This window comes from Loxodonta africana, chromosome 5, assembly GCF_030014295.1.
Source record: "Loxodonta africana isolate mLoxAfr1 chromosome 5, mLoxAfr1.hap2, whole genome shotgun sequence".
In the NCBI taxonomy this organism is placed as follows: domain Eukaryota; kingdom Metazoa; phylum Chordata; class Mammalia; order Proboscidea; family Elephantidae; genus Loxodonta; species Loxodonta africana.
The window spans coordinates 88,519,832-88,538,454 of NC_087346.1; the positions used below are offsets into that span (position 1 = coordinate 88,519,832).

Consider the following 18,623-nt stretch of genomic DNA (forward strand, 5'->3'; position numbering starts at 1 on the left):
AACTGATAGACTCATGGCTGCATTAAAAAGTGGACATACTAAAATCTTTTATTTTTAATCCAGTGATGCTCATGAGACTACTATACAACTTTGCTGCTAAGAACTTCCTTGTATAAATGACATGAAAATGTTATTTGTAAATTAACTTTTTATTAACCGAGCTGGGTATTTCAGCACCCAACTTCCAAAATGTCAATACACCAGAGAAGAAATACAGTGGGGAGAGATTCTCATTTGAATGTCAATATCAGTAGAGCTTTAACTTAAACTTGTACTGTGGTTAGGGTGTTGGAGAAGGGGTACAAATTAAAACCTCATGTTCTTTTCAGGATCTAAGTATTCCACTGTCATTTAGCAATATAAAATATAAGGAACGCAGGAAGTAGGAAAAAGTCATAGAAGCGTAACAAGCTTTTAATTGCCCTATTATTTCTTTCTTTCTTTTTTTTTTTTATTACAGACCAGTTGAATTTTCAGAACCTGAATACCCACAAGTTGAATATCAAAGGAGGCAGCAATTTTGGGATCCTATAAGGCTAGCTGTTTTCACATTGGTGATTGCAGCAATTATAGGAATTGCAATTGGTATAGTTACTCATTTTGTTGTTGAGGGTAAGTATACACATCACATTTCTAAGTACTCCATGATTTAGTATCTTGAAATTCTCTGCTGTATAAAAAATGACATTGGCATTTTAATTATTTAACTTTTATTGATGTTAAACTATAAACTATAATTGAGCTCTGTGTTGCATATTTTCACCAGTGTAGCTTGCAAAATACATTACATGGATAGAGATAGCCAAAAGAAACACACACACACACACAAAGAGATAGAAAGAAGAGTAAAAGAATTACCTTCAAAGTACAGACAAATCACATCATGTGTTGAGTTTAATATTTTTGTTTTCAGAATCAATATATCAATGAGTTGTCCCAAGAAAAACTGATGATATGAGAAAGGTTATCTTAAAAATACCTTTAAAGGGCTACAGAGCAACCATTATTTTTAAAGGAAAAAGAGATTGTTTCATGACTCAGGGAGGAGGAAACATACAGAATTTATTTCTAATTATATGCAAAAATGGATAGCCAGAATCCAGTTAACACCAAATGAAAATCAAGAAAGAACCATTTGCCTTTGTCTTTGGTGTGGATATTTGTGATCACATGTGACTGAGACATTGCCTAGAATTCTAGGAAATCATATCACTCAAAAAAAATGCAATCACACTTGAAAGACTTCCCAGGAAGAGAGGAAATTCTGTCCAGCACTCCCAGTTTACCTTCCTACCCACTTTATTTAGAGAGTGATAATACCTATTTCTTAGTCTCTCATAAAATAAAACTATAAACCGAGTTACCTTCTAGAGTTATCATTCTTGTTAATATCTTCTTCGGGTGGATTAAAAGGTAATGAAGTGGTTTTGTTTTTAAAGTCCTCCCCAGTACCATGCTATAGGTGTTCAAAAAAAAAAAAAAAAAAAGTAAGGGGATAATATAAATAATAGCAAAAAAAAAAAAAAAATCCATAAAAATTATCACATAGGTTGTAGTAGGCTGAATAATGTGAATAATGGCACCCAAGATGCTCATGTCCTAATGCTTAAAAAAAAAAAATGCTTAGAACCTGTGAATCTTTCCTTATATGGCAAAAGGGACTTTGCAGATATGATTAGGGATCTTGAGATGGTGAGATTATCCTGGATTTCTGGGTGAGCCCTAAATGTAATCACAAGGGTCCTTATAGGAGGTAAGAAAGAGGTCAAAGGAGGAAAACAACATGATGACAGAAGCAGTGGGACCATATTGCAGTGTGACATAGGGCCACAAGTCAAAGAATGGGGATGTCTCCTAGAGCCAAAAAAGGCAAGAAAACAGATTCTTTCCTAGAGCCTCCAGAAGGAACTGGCCCTGCTAATACCTTGATTTTAGACATGTAAGACTCATTTCAGGTTTCTAAGTTCCAGAACTGTAAGATAATTATAAATTCATATTGTTTTAAGCACTAAATTTGTGGTAATTTGTTACAGCAGCAAAAGGAAACTAATACAGATGTTAGCACGCAAGGATTTGAGAGATCTTCCACATGGACCTTCCACGCAGTTAACTGAGAGTTGTCTGAGAATAGATGGAAATTTAATACAAGAAAGGAGAAGATAGACTGTGGCAATGGATAAAAAAGGAGGAGGAAATAAGATAGAGGTAGCTAGAGGAGGCGGAGGCAAGACAGTGGAATAGACAGACGCTTCCAGCGAGCCCTCTTTACAAAAAAGACCCGAAAAAACAAGTGAAACAAATATATTGGTGACAAACTGGGAGCCCTGAGCATCAAAGGCAAGCTGAGACAATGAACTGATGGGCAGGAGGAGGAAGAGACCATTCAGAAGTGGGGAGGAGTTACCGGACTTGAATCACGGGGAGCCCTCAGGCAGCATTCCTGGAGCAGTGGTGGCGGCGGCAGTGGGCTGGTACTAGTGTTCGGCCGCAGTTTCCTGAGGGAGAAGCTGTCAGCCACACAGCTTACTCATACTTCTGGAACCTGAGGAGAATGGCGCTCTTAGGAAAAGCTAAGTACTTGCGCATATTTTACCACACCGCTCCCACCCCAAGCTGACTTCAGTGGCTGAGTCCCTTGGCCTGAGATAGACCCTCGTGAGCACCTAGAGCCATCCTCCTGGCCTTGGGGAAGGAAAAAATTTGCAACTGGGGGGAAAAGATAACTGAGCTCCATTAACCGGGGGGAGCTCAGTACAGAAGCGGCTCCTGTCCAGGCATAAACCGTCCATGGACCTTGAGCACCTTTCCCTTCTGTGTGGACTTGTGTGGGCCTATTTTGGGAGAATAGACCCTTGTTGGCAGACTTCAACCATTTCAGCTGTGTGGTGGAGAGGTGGATGTTTGACGTTTGACATTGCTTTGGCTATTAAACAAGGTCCTCACCTACCCACATCAGGGACCTAAGGACTGGTAGCTCCACTCAGGTCACCCAGTCACCCACGACAGGGGTCCAAAGATAACTGGTACCTCCCAGTCCTTACAACCAAAAACTTTGGGTGCCCATGGTCCCTCTGCAGAACCCACCCACCAGCATATTCTACGGAACAAAGATACGTTTTCCTCAGAGACACTTGGGGGTCGGTTCTCAGCCCCATGCCTTGTTCAGAGCGTGACCCCTTGCTGCAATCAGATACTGGTATATACGCTAATCACCTCTGCCCCTCTAAGACTCTAGAACAGAGCCTGTACCACACACTTGATGATCAGCTACCTGGAAACTCAGCTGAATTCATACAAGAAAACTGAATGGACTCCTAGACTGATATACCTGATAACAGCTCTAGCCACCTTGGGACAGGACACCAGAGCTCCAAAGGTGAAAATAATCAAGCTAGCTCACTCAAAGAACCCATAGGGGTATATCCAAACAAAACAAAGTAAGCAGCTATGACACAGTAAGCAAGCATAAACTAATACAATAACTTATAGATGGCTCAGAGACAACAGTCGATATCAAGTCACATAAAGAAACAGGCCATGATCACCTCAACAGGCTCTCAAAACAAAGAACCCAGGGATCTTCTAGATGAAAGTGGATTCCTAGAATTACCAGATGCAGAATACAAGAGTTTAATATACAGAATCCTTCAAGACATTAGGAAGGAAATGAGGCAATATGCAGAACAAGCCAAGGAACACAGATTAAGCAACTGAAGAAATTAGAAAGATTATTCAGGAACATAATGAAAAGTTTAATAAGCTGGAAAAATTCTTAGACAGCAATCAGAAATTCAGAAGATTAACAATAAAATTACAGAAGTAGACAACTCAATAGAAAGTCAGAGGAGCAGAATTGAGCAAGTAGAAGCTAGAATTTCTGAACTCGAAGATGAATCACTTGGCACTAATATATTTGAAGAAAAATCAGATAAAAGAATTAAAAAAAATGAAGAAACCTTAAGAATCATGTGGGACTCTATCAAGATAAATAACCTACGAGTAATTGGAGTACCAGAGCAGGGAGGAATAACAGAAAATACAGAGAAAATTGTTGAAGATTGGTTGGCAGAAAACTTCCCTGGTATTGTGAAAGATGAGAAGGTATCTATCCAAGATGCCCATTGAACTCCACATAAGATAGATCTGAAAAGAAAGTCACCAAGACATATTATAATCAAACTTGCCAAAACCAAAGATAAAGAGAGAATTATAAGATCAGCAAGGGATAAACGAAAAGTCGCCTACAAAGGAGAGCCAATAAGAATAAGCTTGGACTACTCGGCAGAAACCATGCAGGCAAGAAGGCAATGGAATGACATATTTAAAAAATTGAAGGAAAAAAATTGCCTGCCAAGAATCATATGTCCATCAAAACTGTCTCTTAAATATGAAGGTGAAATTAAGACATTTTCAGATAAACACCAGTTTAGAGTATTTGTAAAAACCGAACCAAAACTACAAGAAATACTAAAGGGAGTTCTTTGGTTAGAAAATCAATAATATCAGGTATCAACCCAAGACTAGAACACTGGGCAGAGCAACCAGAAGTCAACCCAGACAGAGAAATCCAAAAAAACAAAGCAAGATTAAAAAAAAAAAAAGCCTAAAACAGGGTAACAGCAATGTTATTACATAAAAGAAGACAACATTAAAATAATAAAGAGGGACTAAGAAATGTAATCACACACCTTCCCTATGGAGTGGAAGATACGGCGATACAAAGAAATAAAACACAATAAAAGTTATTTAAAAAAAAAAGACAGGTAGCTAAGATGATATGGACATGTATTTAAAAAGTAAGGCTCACGTTTTTATAGTATGAAGAAATCAAAACTGAGTCAGTAAAGGAAATTACACTGTAGTAACCAGGATAACACCAAGAGAAAAAAAAAATTATAAAATACTAGTTTAGAGAGTGAGAATAAATGGACGTGAAAGGCAAGAGAGTAAAAATTACCAAAATGTAAAATCAGAACAAAAGTAAGGAAATTAACAGTGTTGATGGCAAAAATTTTATCATCAGGATTGAAGTGTATTTGATAGAATTATTTTATCCTATGGATCTCAATAATTACAAATGATCAGTTTTCACTATTTTACAGTTCTGACCAATTATCCATTCCCCAATATATGCTTAATTTTAAATAGAAGTTAATAAAATAATTCAGTGACATTTACAATATGAATAGTTTGTCCATTCAAAGATCACCAGGAACACACTCTAGTTGAACAAGTTGGATTTATTACTTATTGCGGGGAGTGGGAACCCTCAATATGGGGAGCCGTAGGATGGCTTCATAGGAGGGTACTTGTCCTTGTTAGGTGCCATCTGGTCCACTCCAACTCATAGCGACCCTATGCACAACAGAACGAAACACCACCTGGTCCTGCACCATCCTTACAATCGTTGGTGTGCTTGAGCCCATTGTTGCAGCCACTGTGTCAAACCACCTCATTGAGGGTCTTCCTCCTTTCCGGTGACCCTGTACTCTGCCAAGCATGATGTCCTTCTGCAGAGATTGATCCCTCCTGACAACATGTCCAAAATATGTAAGAGCAGCCTTGCCATCCTTGCTTCTAAGGAGCATTCTGGTTGTACTTCTTCCAAGACAGATTTATTCGTTCTTCTGGCAGTCCATGGTATATTCAATATTCTTCGCCAACACCACAATTCAAAGGGGTCAACTCTTCTTCAGTCTTCCTTATTCATTGTCCAGCTTTCACATGCATATGATGCGATTGAAAATACCATGGCTTGGGGCAGGCATACCTTAGTCTCCAAGGTGACATCTTTGCTCTTCAACACTTTAAAGAGGTCCTTTGCAGCAGGTTTACCCAGTGCAATGCATCTTTTGATTTCTTGACTGCTGCTTCCATGGGTGTTGATTGTGGATCCAAGTAAAATGAAATCCTTGACAGCTTCAGTCTTTTCTCCATTTATCATGACGTTGCTCATTGGTCCAGTTGTGAGGATTTTTGTTTTCTTTATGTTGAGGTGCAATCCATACTGAAGGCTGTGATCTTTAACCTTCGTTAGTAAGTGCTTCAAGTCCTCTTCACTTTCAGCAAGCAAGCTTGTGTCATCTGCATAACGCAGGTTGTTAATGAGTCTTCTTCCAATCCCGATGCCCCATTCTTCTTCATATCATCCAGCTTCTTGGATTATTTGTTCAGCATACATATTGAATACATATGGTGAAGGAATACAACCCTGGCGCACACCCTTCCTGACTTTAAACCAATCAGTATCCCCTTGTTCTGTCCAAACAATTGCCTCTTGATTTATGTAAAGGTTCCTCATGAGCACAATTAAGTGTTCTAGAATTCCCATGCTTTGCAGCATTATCCACAATTTGTTATGATCCTCACAGTCGAATGCCTTTGCATAGTCAATAATACAGAGGTAAACACAGTTCTGGTATTCTCTGCTTTCAGCCAGGATCCATCTGACATCAGCAATGATATCCCTGGTTCCATGTCCTCTTCTGAAACCAGCCTGAATTTCTGGCAGTTCCCTGTCGATATACTGCTGCAGCTGTTTTTAAATGATCTTCAGCAAAATTTTCCTTGCATGTGATATTAATGATATTGCTCTATAATTTCCATGTTTGGTTGGATCACCTTTCTTGGGAATAGGCATAAATATGGATCTCTTCCAGTCAGTTGGACAGGAAGCTTCCATATTTCTTGGCATAGATGAGTGAGTACCTCCAGCGCTGCATCTGTTTGTTGAAATATCTCAGTTGATATTCCATCAGTTCCTGGAGCCTTGTTTTTCTCCAATGCCTTCAGAGCAGCTTGGACTTCTTCCTTCAGTACCATCAGTTCCTGATCATATGCTACTTCTTGAAATGGCTGAACATTGACTAATTCTTTTTGGTATGATGACTCTGTGTATTCCTTCCATCTTCTTTTGATGCTTCCTGTGTCATTTAATATTTTCCCCATAGAATCCTTCACTATTGCAACTTGAGGCTTGAATTTTTTTTTCAGTTCTTTCAGCTTGAGAAACACCAAGCATGTTCTTCCCTTTTGGTTTTCCATCTCCAGCTCTTTGTACATATCATTATAACACTTATTTTGTCTTCTCGAGCCGCCCTTTAAAATCTTCTGTTCAGTTCTTTTACTTTATCAATTCTTCCTTTTGCTTTAGCTGCTCGACATTCGAGAGCAAGTTTCCGAGTCTTCTCTGACATCCATCTTGGTCTTTTCTTTCTTTTCTTTTCAATGACCTCTTGCTTTCTTCATGGATGACGTCCTTGATGTCATTCCACAACTCCTCCGGTCTTTGGTCACTAGCGTTCAATGCATCAAATCTATTCTTCAGATGGTCTCTAAATTCAGGTGGGATATACCCAAGGTCATATTTTGGCTCTTGTGGACTTCCTCTGATTTTCTTCAGTTTCAGCTTAAACTTGCATATGAGCAATTGATGGTCTGTTCAACAGTCGGCCCCTGGCCTTGTTCTGACTAATGATATTGAGCTTTTCCATCATCTCTTTCCACAGGTGTAGTCAATTTGATGTCTGTGTGTTCCATCTGGTGAGGTCCATGTGTATAGTCACTGTTTATGTTGGTGAAAGAAGGTATTCGCAATGAAGAAGTCGTTGGCCTTGCAAAATTCTATCATTCGGTCTTCAGCATTTTTTCTATCACCAAGGCCATATTTCCCAACTACTGATTCTTTGTCTTTGTTTCCAACATTTGCATTCCGACCACCAGTAATTATCAATGCATCTTGATTGCATGTTCAATCAATTTCAGATTGCAGCAGCTGATAAAAATCTTCTATTTCTTCATCTTTGGCCCTAGTGGTTGGTGCATAAATTCGAATAATAGTCATATTAACTGGTCTTCCCTGTAGCCATATGGATATTATCCTATCAGTGACAGCATTGTACTTCAGGATAGATCTTGAAATGTTCTTTTTGACGATGAATGCAACACCATTACTGTTCGAGTTGTCATTCCCAGCATAGTAAACTATATGATTATCCGATTCAAAATGGCCAATCCCAGTCCATTTCAGCTCACTAATGCCTAGGATATAGATGTTTATGCATTCCATTTCATTTTTGACGATTTCCAATTTTCCTAGATTCATACTTCGTACATTCCAGGTTCCAATTATTAATGGATGTTTGCAGCTGTTTCTTCTCATTTTGAGTCGTGGCACATCAGCAGATGAACGTCCTGAAAGCTTTACTCCATCCGTGTCATTAAGGTCGACTCTACTTTGAGGAAGCAGCTCTTCCCGAGTCATCTTTTATGTGCCTTCCAACCTGGGGGGTTTATCTTCCAGCAGTATATCACACAATGTTCTGCTGCTATTCTAAGGTTTTCACTGGCTAATACTTTTCAGAAGTAGACTGCCGGGTCCTTCTTCCTATTAGGAAGTAATATTAAAAGCTTGTGGCTTGTGTTGGGTGTTTGTCAAGAGGTCTCATGGAAGTGGATGCTATCAGGAAGCTGGGATAATGCTGTGACTGGTTATCTTAATAAGTCTTATCTAGAGGCAAGAGCAACGAAGTGAGGCTGTAATTAGTAAATTAATTAATTAGTAATTAGTAAAGAATCAACAGTCACTCAGATTAGCCAGAATAGGGGAATGTTCCATATTTTGTTTTGTACAGTTTTTTTTTTTTTTTTTTGAGTTCATATACATTTATGGAATAATCTTAATTTTGTCTCAGTCTATTACAGTCACAGGGTAGCTTTATCTGATGTTGATGTTCTGTGAAACTGTTAAGTCCAAGGCCTAGATAATTGTACCAGGCCAGCTCCTTGATGTCAGGGGCTGCTTTTCTCTTTCGCAGGTTTACATTGCTAATTCCCTAAATTCTTTTTTTACTATTTAGGGAGTACTTTAAAAATAATTTCTTGTGTTATTTATTCAATATTAAGATATTCCAATGGACTAGAATCTATAGATTATCATTACACTGTGGCAAGTGCAAAGCACAGCTCTACACAGAGTATTATAGCATCACAATTTTGAAATTTCTATCTTATCCTGGATTTTTCAGAGATGTCCCCTGATGACAGCTGAAGCCAGTTAAGCAATGAAGAGGTGTGGGGAAAGGGCATTCCAGGAAAAAGTGTATTTCAAGTGAAAGGGGTGGGATGAGCAAAGCCCCAGGGAAGGATAACAGCATGGTGAATAAAGACAAATGCAAACAGTTTGCTTTACTTGCAACATAAATCCTAAGGGGTATGTGGCAAAGAACATTCTAAAGAGGCAGGCAGAATCTATGGCAAGGAAAAACTTTGTAAATCATATTAAAGAGTTGAGAGTCCTTCCCATAGACAATGGAGAATAATGGATGCATTTTAATTGAGGGAAATTTGTGATTCAGAAAGATTACTCTTGCTACTACGTGGAGAATGGATTTGAGGAAAATAGAATTGGAGGCAGGGATACTAATTAGAAAGCTGTTACAATTTTCCAAACAAGAAATGATGAGGTTATGAGCTAGAGCATTAATTGTAGTGGAAGTTGTGAATACAGGATGGATTCAAAAGATTTTGGTGATAACATGTCAGAAAGAGACCGAAGATTACTGTAAGATATCCAGTTTAGATGATGAAGTAGATGGTTATGGTAGTAATTAAGATAGAGAATATGAATGGGGGCTTCTTTTTGTTTTCTACAGTCATTTTGTTTAGGATAGACATCAACTGAGTAGGAAGTAGCTTTTGTGGGTGGGATAAGGAATTCAAAAAATATTAAATAGGCTGCATTGATAGGACTTAAAGACTAGTTGGATATTGGAATGAGGAAGAAGCCAAGCCTTGAATGACTGCACAGATGATAAAGATGCTCACAAAGATAAAAACTATAAGACATGCAGCAAGTTTGAATACAGGAGGAGATAAATGATTATTTTACTTGGAGGTGCATATTGGATGTCCTCCAACAAATAGTCTTTTGAAGTTAATTGATACAGAATTGGAATTCATGACAAAGATCTAGTCTAGAGATAAGAATTTAGAAGTCATCAACAAATAGTTGATAGTTGAGAAGATCACAGTTAAGATCACCCAGAAGGAATGCTTAGCATGACCAGGCCAAGGACAGAATCTTGGAGATGCTAAGGGTAGAAGTGAACATAGAGTTCTCCAAGGTAACTGGGAAGGAGAAGCCAAAAAGGAAGAAAGAAAACTAGAAGAGGAAGAAAGAATACTAGAAGACTAGCTTCATGAAGCCAAAGATGAGGCTTCAAGGGAGCACAATTAAGGCTGTAAAGAAATTAAAGAAGAAAAAAAAGACCAAAAAAAAAAAAAAAAGGTGGTCATTAGATATTACAACTGTTATTCTTGGCAATGACAAGTTCAGTGCTATGTTAGGGGAAGATTGCAGAGAACTGAAAATTGAATGGGAAAAAAACAAAATGAAGACAGAAAATACAGATCTTTAAGTAAGCTTAGCAATAGCAATGGCAAGAAAAATTGATAGTATATTCAATGTATCCTTATAATGCAGTTTAGCTATTATATACCTATGTTAGCAATTCTTTGGGGAAATTAATGATTTTTAGATGATATTCAGCAATCGGAAACCCCGGTGGCATAGTGGATAAGTGCTATGGCTGCTAACCAAGAGGTCAGCAGTTCAAATCTGCCAGGCACTCCTTGGAAACTCTACGGGGCAGTTCTACTCTGTCCTATAGGGTTGCTATGAGTCAGAATCGACTTGACGGCAGTGGGTTTTATTCAGCAATTGCTTTTTTTTTTAATTGTGATATATATCATAGCCATCTTTTTATCATAGCCATCTTAGTGTGTGTGAAGTGATATCTCACTGGGGAGCAATTGTTAATATTTACTTTCCATTATATGTTACATGTCCTATTGTATGAAAATTTTGGTATGTGTAAATGTCAGTAAGTGAGATATCCTGAAAGTACACTTTGGGGCCTGGGTGTTCCATTTTAGGTGGCTACAATTATAAAACTACCAATATTTTTAAAATGTCCATTATAATTTTTGTACTAAGTAAAAATAAACTGCGTTATAGTAAGCCTAGGCATGGGGGAGGGTGAGGGACAAGGAACTGATTACATTTAACCACGGATCTTTTGTTTATTTTACCTTTCAGGTGATAAATCTTTCTATTACCTTGCCTCTTTTAAAGTCACAAATATCAAATACAAAGAAAAATATGCAATGAAATCCTCAAGGGAGTTTACAGAAAGGAGTCATCAGATTGAGAAAATGGTAAGCTCCACAGAATTCTTAAATGTTTATGAACGAGTCTTTCTCCTCATTTTGATGGATTGACACAGTGGCTACAATGGGCTCAGGCACAACAGTGATTGTGAGGATGAAGCAGGACCGGGCAGTGTTTCTTTCTATTGTGCATAGGGTTGCTATGAGTCGGAACTGACTTGATGGCAACTAGCAAGAGCAACACCCTCTCTTTGCCTCAATTTCTTTTGTAAAATGGTTACAACATAGTACCTAAGTCATATGATTGTGAAGATTAAACAATTTAATATCTGTAAAATATTTAGAGTAGCGTTGTATACCTTTATATATAAAAAATTATATATATGTAGCAGATTAGAGTAGGTCAGACAAATATTTTCCTTACTTACAACTCTTGAGTTTATCTTTCTTGGTTCATTTTACTGAATCTTTTTTTTTTTAACATAACATAGTATTGACGCATGCACTGTATCATTTTGTTTATTTTGTGTTTGAAAGCACTTAAAGAGTTATATAAAATATAATTTTATATATTTTAATTTTATTCCTGGTATCAATTTTAAATTAAGTTGTTGTTAGTTGCCAGTGACTCTATTCCAACTCATGGTGACCCCAAGTGTGCAGAGTAGAACTGTTTCATAGGGTTTTTGAGGCTGTATCTTTTCAGAAGCAGATTGCTAAGCCTGTCTTCCAAGGTACTTTGGGCTGCCAGCCTTCCAGCTAGTAGTCAAGTGCTTAACCATTGGTGCCACCCAGGGACCCCTTAAATTTAGTTATATCCCTTAAATATCATGGTTTTCCTTGATAACTTATGCATCTATTATAGCAGAAAGTCAAATAGAATAGTTAATCCTCCATTTCTTGACCCATGAAAAGCATTATTATGGAGACGATGAATTTGTTCAGCAAACCCAATATATTAGAGTGTATCCCTGTATGCTATGAGAGTTACTACTGGAACAAACATGTAACTGCTCTGTAGAGGGTACTGTAGCAATATGACTCTTTACCGTCATCGATAGACACTCTCTCTTAATTAAAAGATAAAGACATTAGCATTCCCGCCTTTCCCTCATTATATTCTCCTTTCTATGTAAAAATAACATGGGGAAAATTTGCATTTTATTCTGTTTTTATGCTTATATATTGGTTGAATTTGAATGTTGACAACAAATAGATACTATTTTTATTTTCACAGCCATTTAAACAGTATTTTTTATACAAGAAAGTAGTATTTTATTTTTCTACAAATATGTTGCAACAATTTTTATGAGATTCAAAGAGGAATGTTTCCAGAGTCAAGTTTGAATAGATTTTCCTTTTTTTTTTTGGTAAACCTTCTACCATTTTCTTATGTCTTCAGGTATCTCCAAGGCTTGATCTTTATTTTTTCAATTTCTTTTTCTCAAAACTGTATGCTTCCTGCTATAATTTAGGCTGACTGGTCTCTAGGTGGGAAACCCTGGTGGTGTAGTGGTTAAGAGCTATGGCTGCTCCTTGGAAACCCCAAGTGTCAGTTCTACTCTGTCTTATAAGGTCGCTGTGAGTTAGAGTCGACTAGACCGCAATGAGTTTTTTTTGAGGGGGCAGGGAGGTGGGGCTGGCTAGGTCTACTTTGGAAATCCTGGTGGCGTAGTGGTTAAGTGCTACAGCTGCTAACCAAAAGGTCAGCAGTTCAAACCCACCAGGCACTCCTTGGAACCTCTATGGGGCAGTTCTACTGTGTCCTACAGAGTCACTATGAGTCGGAATTGACTCCATGGCAACGAATTTTAGGCCTACTTCACAGAAGGAAACCTGGGCCAGGAGAGGACTGTGCTAGTGTGTTGGACCCATTGCTTCCTGCATCCCATGATTTCCTTGATATGATGGGTTATGTCTTGAAGTAGCTTCCTAAAAAAAAAAAAGGGCATGGAAGGTAAAATTTCTGAGTTATTGAATATTGGAAAAGATATTCTATATTCTTTTCAATTGATAGTTTGCATATAAAATTCTAAATTGAAAACCATCTCCACTCAGAATATTGAAGGCCTTGCTTCATTTTTATTACTGTATCGAGTAATATAGCTGATGAAATATTGTGTATTTAATTTTTACATGTCCAATTTTTCTTATAAATTTAACTGTTTTTTTAGTTTTCTGAAATTTCATAAGAATGCATCTTGATATTTTTTATTTCACACATTTTTATTGGAATATTATATCATACTTTTAAAAGTATGCAAAACATTTTAAGGAACAAATTATAAAATGAATACCTGAATACCCACCACTCAATTTAAGAACATTGCCAGTACTTCAGAGACCTCTACATGTGCCTCCCTCTCTCCTCCTCAGAGGTAAAAATCCCTATTTTGAATTTTGTTAAATTATGATTTTTGTAGTATTTTCATCTATGTATGTATCCCTAAATATTATATTGTTCAATTTGCTTCTTTTGAACTTTATGTAAATGAATCATACTATGTCATTAAGGAACTATCTTTAAAGTTTTTCCTTCCTCTCTTTTTTTTCAATTTCAAGGAAGTAACACTTGAAATGCAAAAACACTTTTGAAGACATAAAATATTACCTCTGAAAATATCCATGTTTACATTTACTAAATCTTTTACTGACTACAAGCTTAAAAACCTCATCTGAAAATTGGGGATATGTGGCCACAGATCTTCCAAAGAATAAACACAATGAAATAGAGGGAGAGCAGAGCATTCTCTAGCTCCAACTCATTTATCCCTGAGTAGGTTTTTTTTTTTTTTTAGATTGGATCCCAAGAAGCAGAATCCGAGATGAGGGTTCTGGGTGAAGAGGTTCATTAACCAAGAGCTTTTAGGAGAAATTTGTAAGGAGGTGAGGGCAGCAGGAAAGGGCAGAGGAAGAAGCTAGACAAAGATGTGGATTCAGAAGTGCAGTCTCAGCTTGATTTCACCCTAGTTCTGGAACCTAAATTATAGAAGTGGCCCTGCCCACAGCCAGGAAAGCTGAACTGCAAACAAGGGCTGCCGGTGAAAGGTGGAGCATAACCTCCCAGGCATAACTGGGTGAGACACTCATGTCAGTAAAGGGCAAGCCTCTGGAGAAGTGCAGGTGTCAGCTTTTATTAGTCAACAGTTACTGAAGCTAGGGAATGAGTGCACCTGCCCAATAAATCTAATCTGAGTAGAGCACAAATATCTGCTATAATTCCTTTTTTATCACAATTCATCATCTTTTAAGTGAATTCAGCTTTTTAAGAAATGTCTAAGAAAGAAAGAAAATTTTATTAGTTTGATAAGGGGCTACAGACAATAAATTCCCACTGGCCTACTCCTTCAGATTATTCAGGGCATAATCCTAGACCTTGCTTCTCTTTCCTCTGTTGCTCTGTGAATTATCTCACCCATTCCCATGATAGACATGACACGTTTGGCATCAAATAAGGAAAGCCTAATTAACAACCAAAGTAAAGGTAGGTGGATGGATGAAGGGGTGGATGGATAGGCAGATGGATGGGTGGAAGAATAAATGAATGAATGAACCAATCAATCGATAAACAGAAGACTGTTGGGAAAACGTAGGGATTCATCTGGCTGCAGATATAGCTGAATTCAAGGGCTCAAACAAATTCTTCAGGCTCTGGTTCTTTCTTTCCACTATTCTTCATGTGGCAAATAAGACAGCTAGTAGCTGCTCTAGATTCACATTTTCCCAAGTTATTAACTGAAACAGGAAAAGACAGTTTTCCAATAGTTCCTGGAAGAAAGTTTGGAGAAGCAATTTCATTGGTCAAATTTGGAACACCTACTCATCCCTAAACTAATCACTATTACCAAAAAGATGGAACTATGCATGTAATCCTTGTGGGAGATGGGAAAAGGGGAAACGTTTTTCTCCATGAAAACCATATAGAATGAGTTCTCTATAGGAAATTGAGATTCTCTTAGCAGAAAAAAGGGGAAGTACTGATACTATTTGCCAGTCAACTCTGACTCGTAGAGACCCATGTGTGTCAGAGTAGAAGTGTACTCCACAGGGTTTTCAGTGGCTGGTCCTTCAGGTATAGATCACTAAGCCCTTGTTCTGAGGCACCTCTGGGTGGACTCAAAACCTACACCTTTCAGTTAGCATTCAAGCATGTTAAGCATTTGTACCACCCAGGGACTTTGGAAGTACTGATAGGTATACAATAATTTTAATTTGAAAAATTTCAGTCTCTAACCTAGGTTTCTCTGAACCCCTCACTTGTGAATTCAGTGGTCTACCTGACGTCTAAACTTGGATCTCTCACAAGCCTCTCAAAGTAATCATGTCTAAATCCAATTATTGAAAGTCACCTCCTCTCCCATTCTCTCATTCCTATTTTTCCCACTTAACAAATGACATCATTGTCCACCTAGTTTCCATAGCTTTATTTCCCTTATTCACATGTCTAATCCATCTGCAGGTTATGTTTCTACCTCCAGATTACTATCTTCATCCTAGACTTAGCTAATATAATTCCTCCTACGGGTAATTCAGAGTTCTTACTGCTTCCACTTCATTGTCGTTAGTTGTCGTCAAGTCAGTTCAGACTTATGTGATTCCATGTGTGCAGAATAGAACTGTTTCATAAGTTTTAAGGCTGTGAACTTTTGGAAGCAGATCTCCAGGCCTGGTCTTCCAAGGCATCTCTGGGTGGGTTCGAACCACCAAACTTTTGGCCCGTAGTTGAGAACTTAACTGTTTGCGCCACCCAGGAACTCTACTCGCACTTCCACTTTAGCCATCTGTAATATCTTGTCTACATTGCAACCAAAATGGTCTTTCAAGACACATCATGTTATTATTCTGCTTAAAACTAATAAATTGTACTTTCAATTGTACTAGGAATAATATCCAAGCTCTTTACCAAGACCTCTAAGGACCTGCATAGTCTGGTTCTCACTACCTCTCCAACTTTCACATTCCCCTCCTTTGCACATTCTGTTCCTTCTACCAGGAACATTGTACCTGACCCTACTCTTTTGCTGCTGAATCCTTCTCATCATTCAGACATCACTTAAATATCACCTCCTCAGCCAACCCTTCCCTATTATATACCTCTAGTCATTATCTGACATTACTTTATTATACTGGTTGCCTTTTCTAATTTTTTTATTATTGTCTATCTCTCTCTTCTGTGAGGACAAGACCACCCCTTTTTGTTCACAACTCTATCCAGTACCTGTCACAGTTCCTGGAACAGGAGATTCCTAATCAATTATGCTGAATGAACAAATGAATGACAAAAAAGTAAGAAGGAAAAAAGGTATATTGAAAGGGCTATCAGCATTTTTTTCTTCCCAATGTTTTTTTTCTTCACAATGTTCACAATTAACTATAGCTACAGAATCAATCAATTAATGAAAATGTTACTGAGCACCTACTTTGTGCAAGGCTGTGCAGAATGCCAAGTACAGTTCTTTCCTTAAAGAAATTTATAATATAGCTTAAGCTTGGAAGTTTATGCATGGAAAACAATGTTGTTGTTAGTTGTTAAGAGCCATCGAGTTGATTCTGACTCATAGTGACCCTATGTATAACAGAATGAAACGTTGCTAGGTCCTGTGTCATCCTCACAATAATAGGTATGTTTGAGCCCATTGTTGCTGCCACTGTGTCAATCCATCTTGTTATGAGACTTCCTCAACAATACAAACTGAAAATTTAGATAAAAAATGATGTGATGATATGAGAGATGCCACAGTGCAACATATGATTGCCAAATGTGTGACTTGAACAATCAGTATTTGATGAGTTCAGAGGAAGGGAAAATCCATTTGGGCTAGCAGGACGGCTTCCCGGAGAGGAACAGGAAGAGGAATTTGTCAGTATATTTGCTCTCTACTGGTACGTGAATATTTGAGAGAAGCAGGAAATCTGTAGAACTTGCCTGACTTCTTTTCATGGGTGGGTCTGAAAAGGGATTCCCTAGCTTGTATTTAGAAATTGCTGATCTTCCTTGAGGACTTAATTTGCACACAGTTCCCAGCCAGAGGGAAGGTACAAGCTCAAGCTTCCTGATGACAGTAACCCGGCTCTTTAGTCAGAGGCACACTTACAGTTTCAAACACATCATTTTGTTTTTTTTTTTGGTACTGGAGTTCACACCAAGGACTACAATCGATGTTTGATTTTAAGGTTTTTTTTTTTTTTTTTCATTTTACCATAAGCTTAGACACTTGGTTGTTGTCGTTCGGTGCCATTGAGTGGGTTCCAACTCATAGTGACCCTATGTACAACAGAACGAAACACTGCCTGGTCCTGGGCCATCCTCATGCTTATGCTTAAGCCCATTGTTGCAGAAACTGTGTTAATCCATCTCGTTGAGGGTCTTCCTCTTTTTCGCGGACCCTGTACCAAGCATGATGTCCTTCTCCAGGGACTGGTCCCTTCTGATCACTATCCTGTTTTAAATGGAATAGTAACTAGTATAATTATTTACTCTTTGGTTTGGACTGTACAAAGGGAAAAAAAAACTTAATTTTGTAGTTTGGACTAAGTATTGCAGTACTGAGTCCTGAGAAGCAAAATAAAACGAGTTAAAGTTCCCCAGAAATTGGTCACAATGATGATTAGGTGTCTGAGAGGAGAAAGTTCTCTTAGCCCAGTTAAACTTAAAAGAAGAAGAGAAAGCAATCTCCCAAGAGGTTATCATTTATGAGGTTTTGATTCAGGGAATAGAAACTATGTTTAGGGGCTTCTTTAAGAGTTTCCTACCCTCAAGACCTTCCTTCTGCCACCAACTGAATATCTGTCTTCAAGTATATGAGTAACCCCTGGTGACAAAGTGATTAAGTGCTCAGCCGCTAACCGAATAGTTGGAGGTTCAAATCTACCAGCCACTCTACAGGAGAAAGATGTGGCAGTCTGCTTCTCTAAAGATTTACAGCCTTGGAAATACTGTGGAGGTAGTTCAGAATCTACTTGATATCAATGGGTGGGTACAGGTTTGTCAATGTCGTCCTATGATCAGTGCTTAAAGGTTCAGAATCTATAGTTAGATTTCCTGGGTTTTTATCCCAGCACCATCATTTACTATGCCACTTCAGACAAGTTTACTTAAGTGCCTTCGGCCTTCTTTTCTTTATCTATGAACTGGGACTGATGATAATAGTACTTTCCTCATAGGTGGTATAAGTTGAAACAAAGGAATTTACCCAATGCCTTAATCCACCCATTTTTTAAAAATAGAGTGGACTCATCATGGGGTCATGGTATTGTTAATGTTATAGTTTGAATAGATTATTAGTAACTTCTTATACTCTGATATGATACAATCCTGATCCTTCCCCCAAGTACCATCATATGTACAAGTTCAAAATTTCTGAGGACATTTATTTGAAATGCTGAGACCTTAAAATCAGATTTTCTCCCTATTCCTTGAGAAACAGAAATAAGCTCAGATAGCTTAGTGAAAT

The 18,623-nt window shown here is 37.9% G+C and overlaps 1 protein-coding gene across 1 annotated transcript in view; it reads left to right on the forward strand.

The window, feature by feature from the left end:
* Positions 1-407: 407 nt before the first annotated feature.
* Positions 408-18,623, forward strand: part of LOC100662780 (transmembrane serine protease 11F) — a gene marked incomplete at its 5' end in the record, with an annotated part of 48,768 nt that continues 30,552 nt past the window's right edge. Inside the window, 2 exons of the mRNA XM_010595728.3 lie at positions 408-612; positions 11,099-11,217. Coding sequence (XP_010594030.2) covers positions 408-612; positions 11,099-11,217 — 324 coding nt within the window. The remainder of the gene's footprint in view (positions 613-11,098; positions 11,218-18,623) is intronic.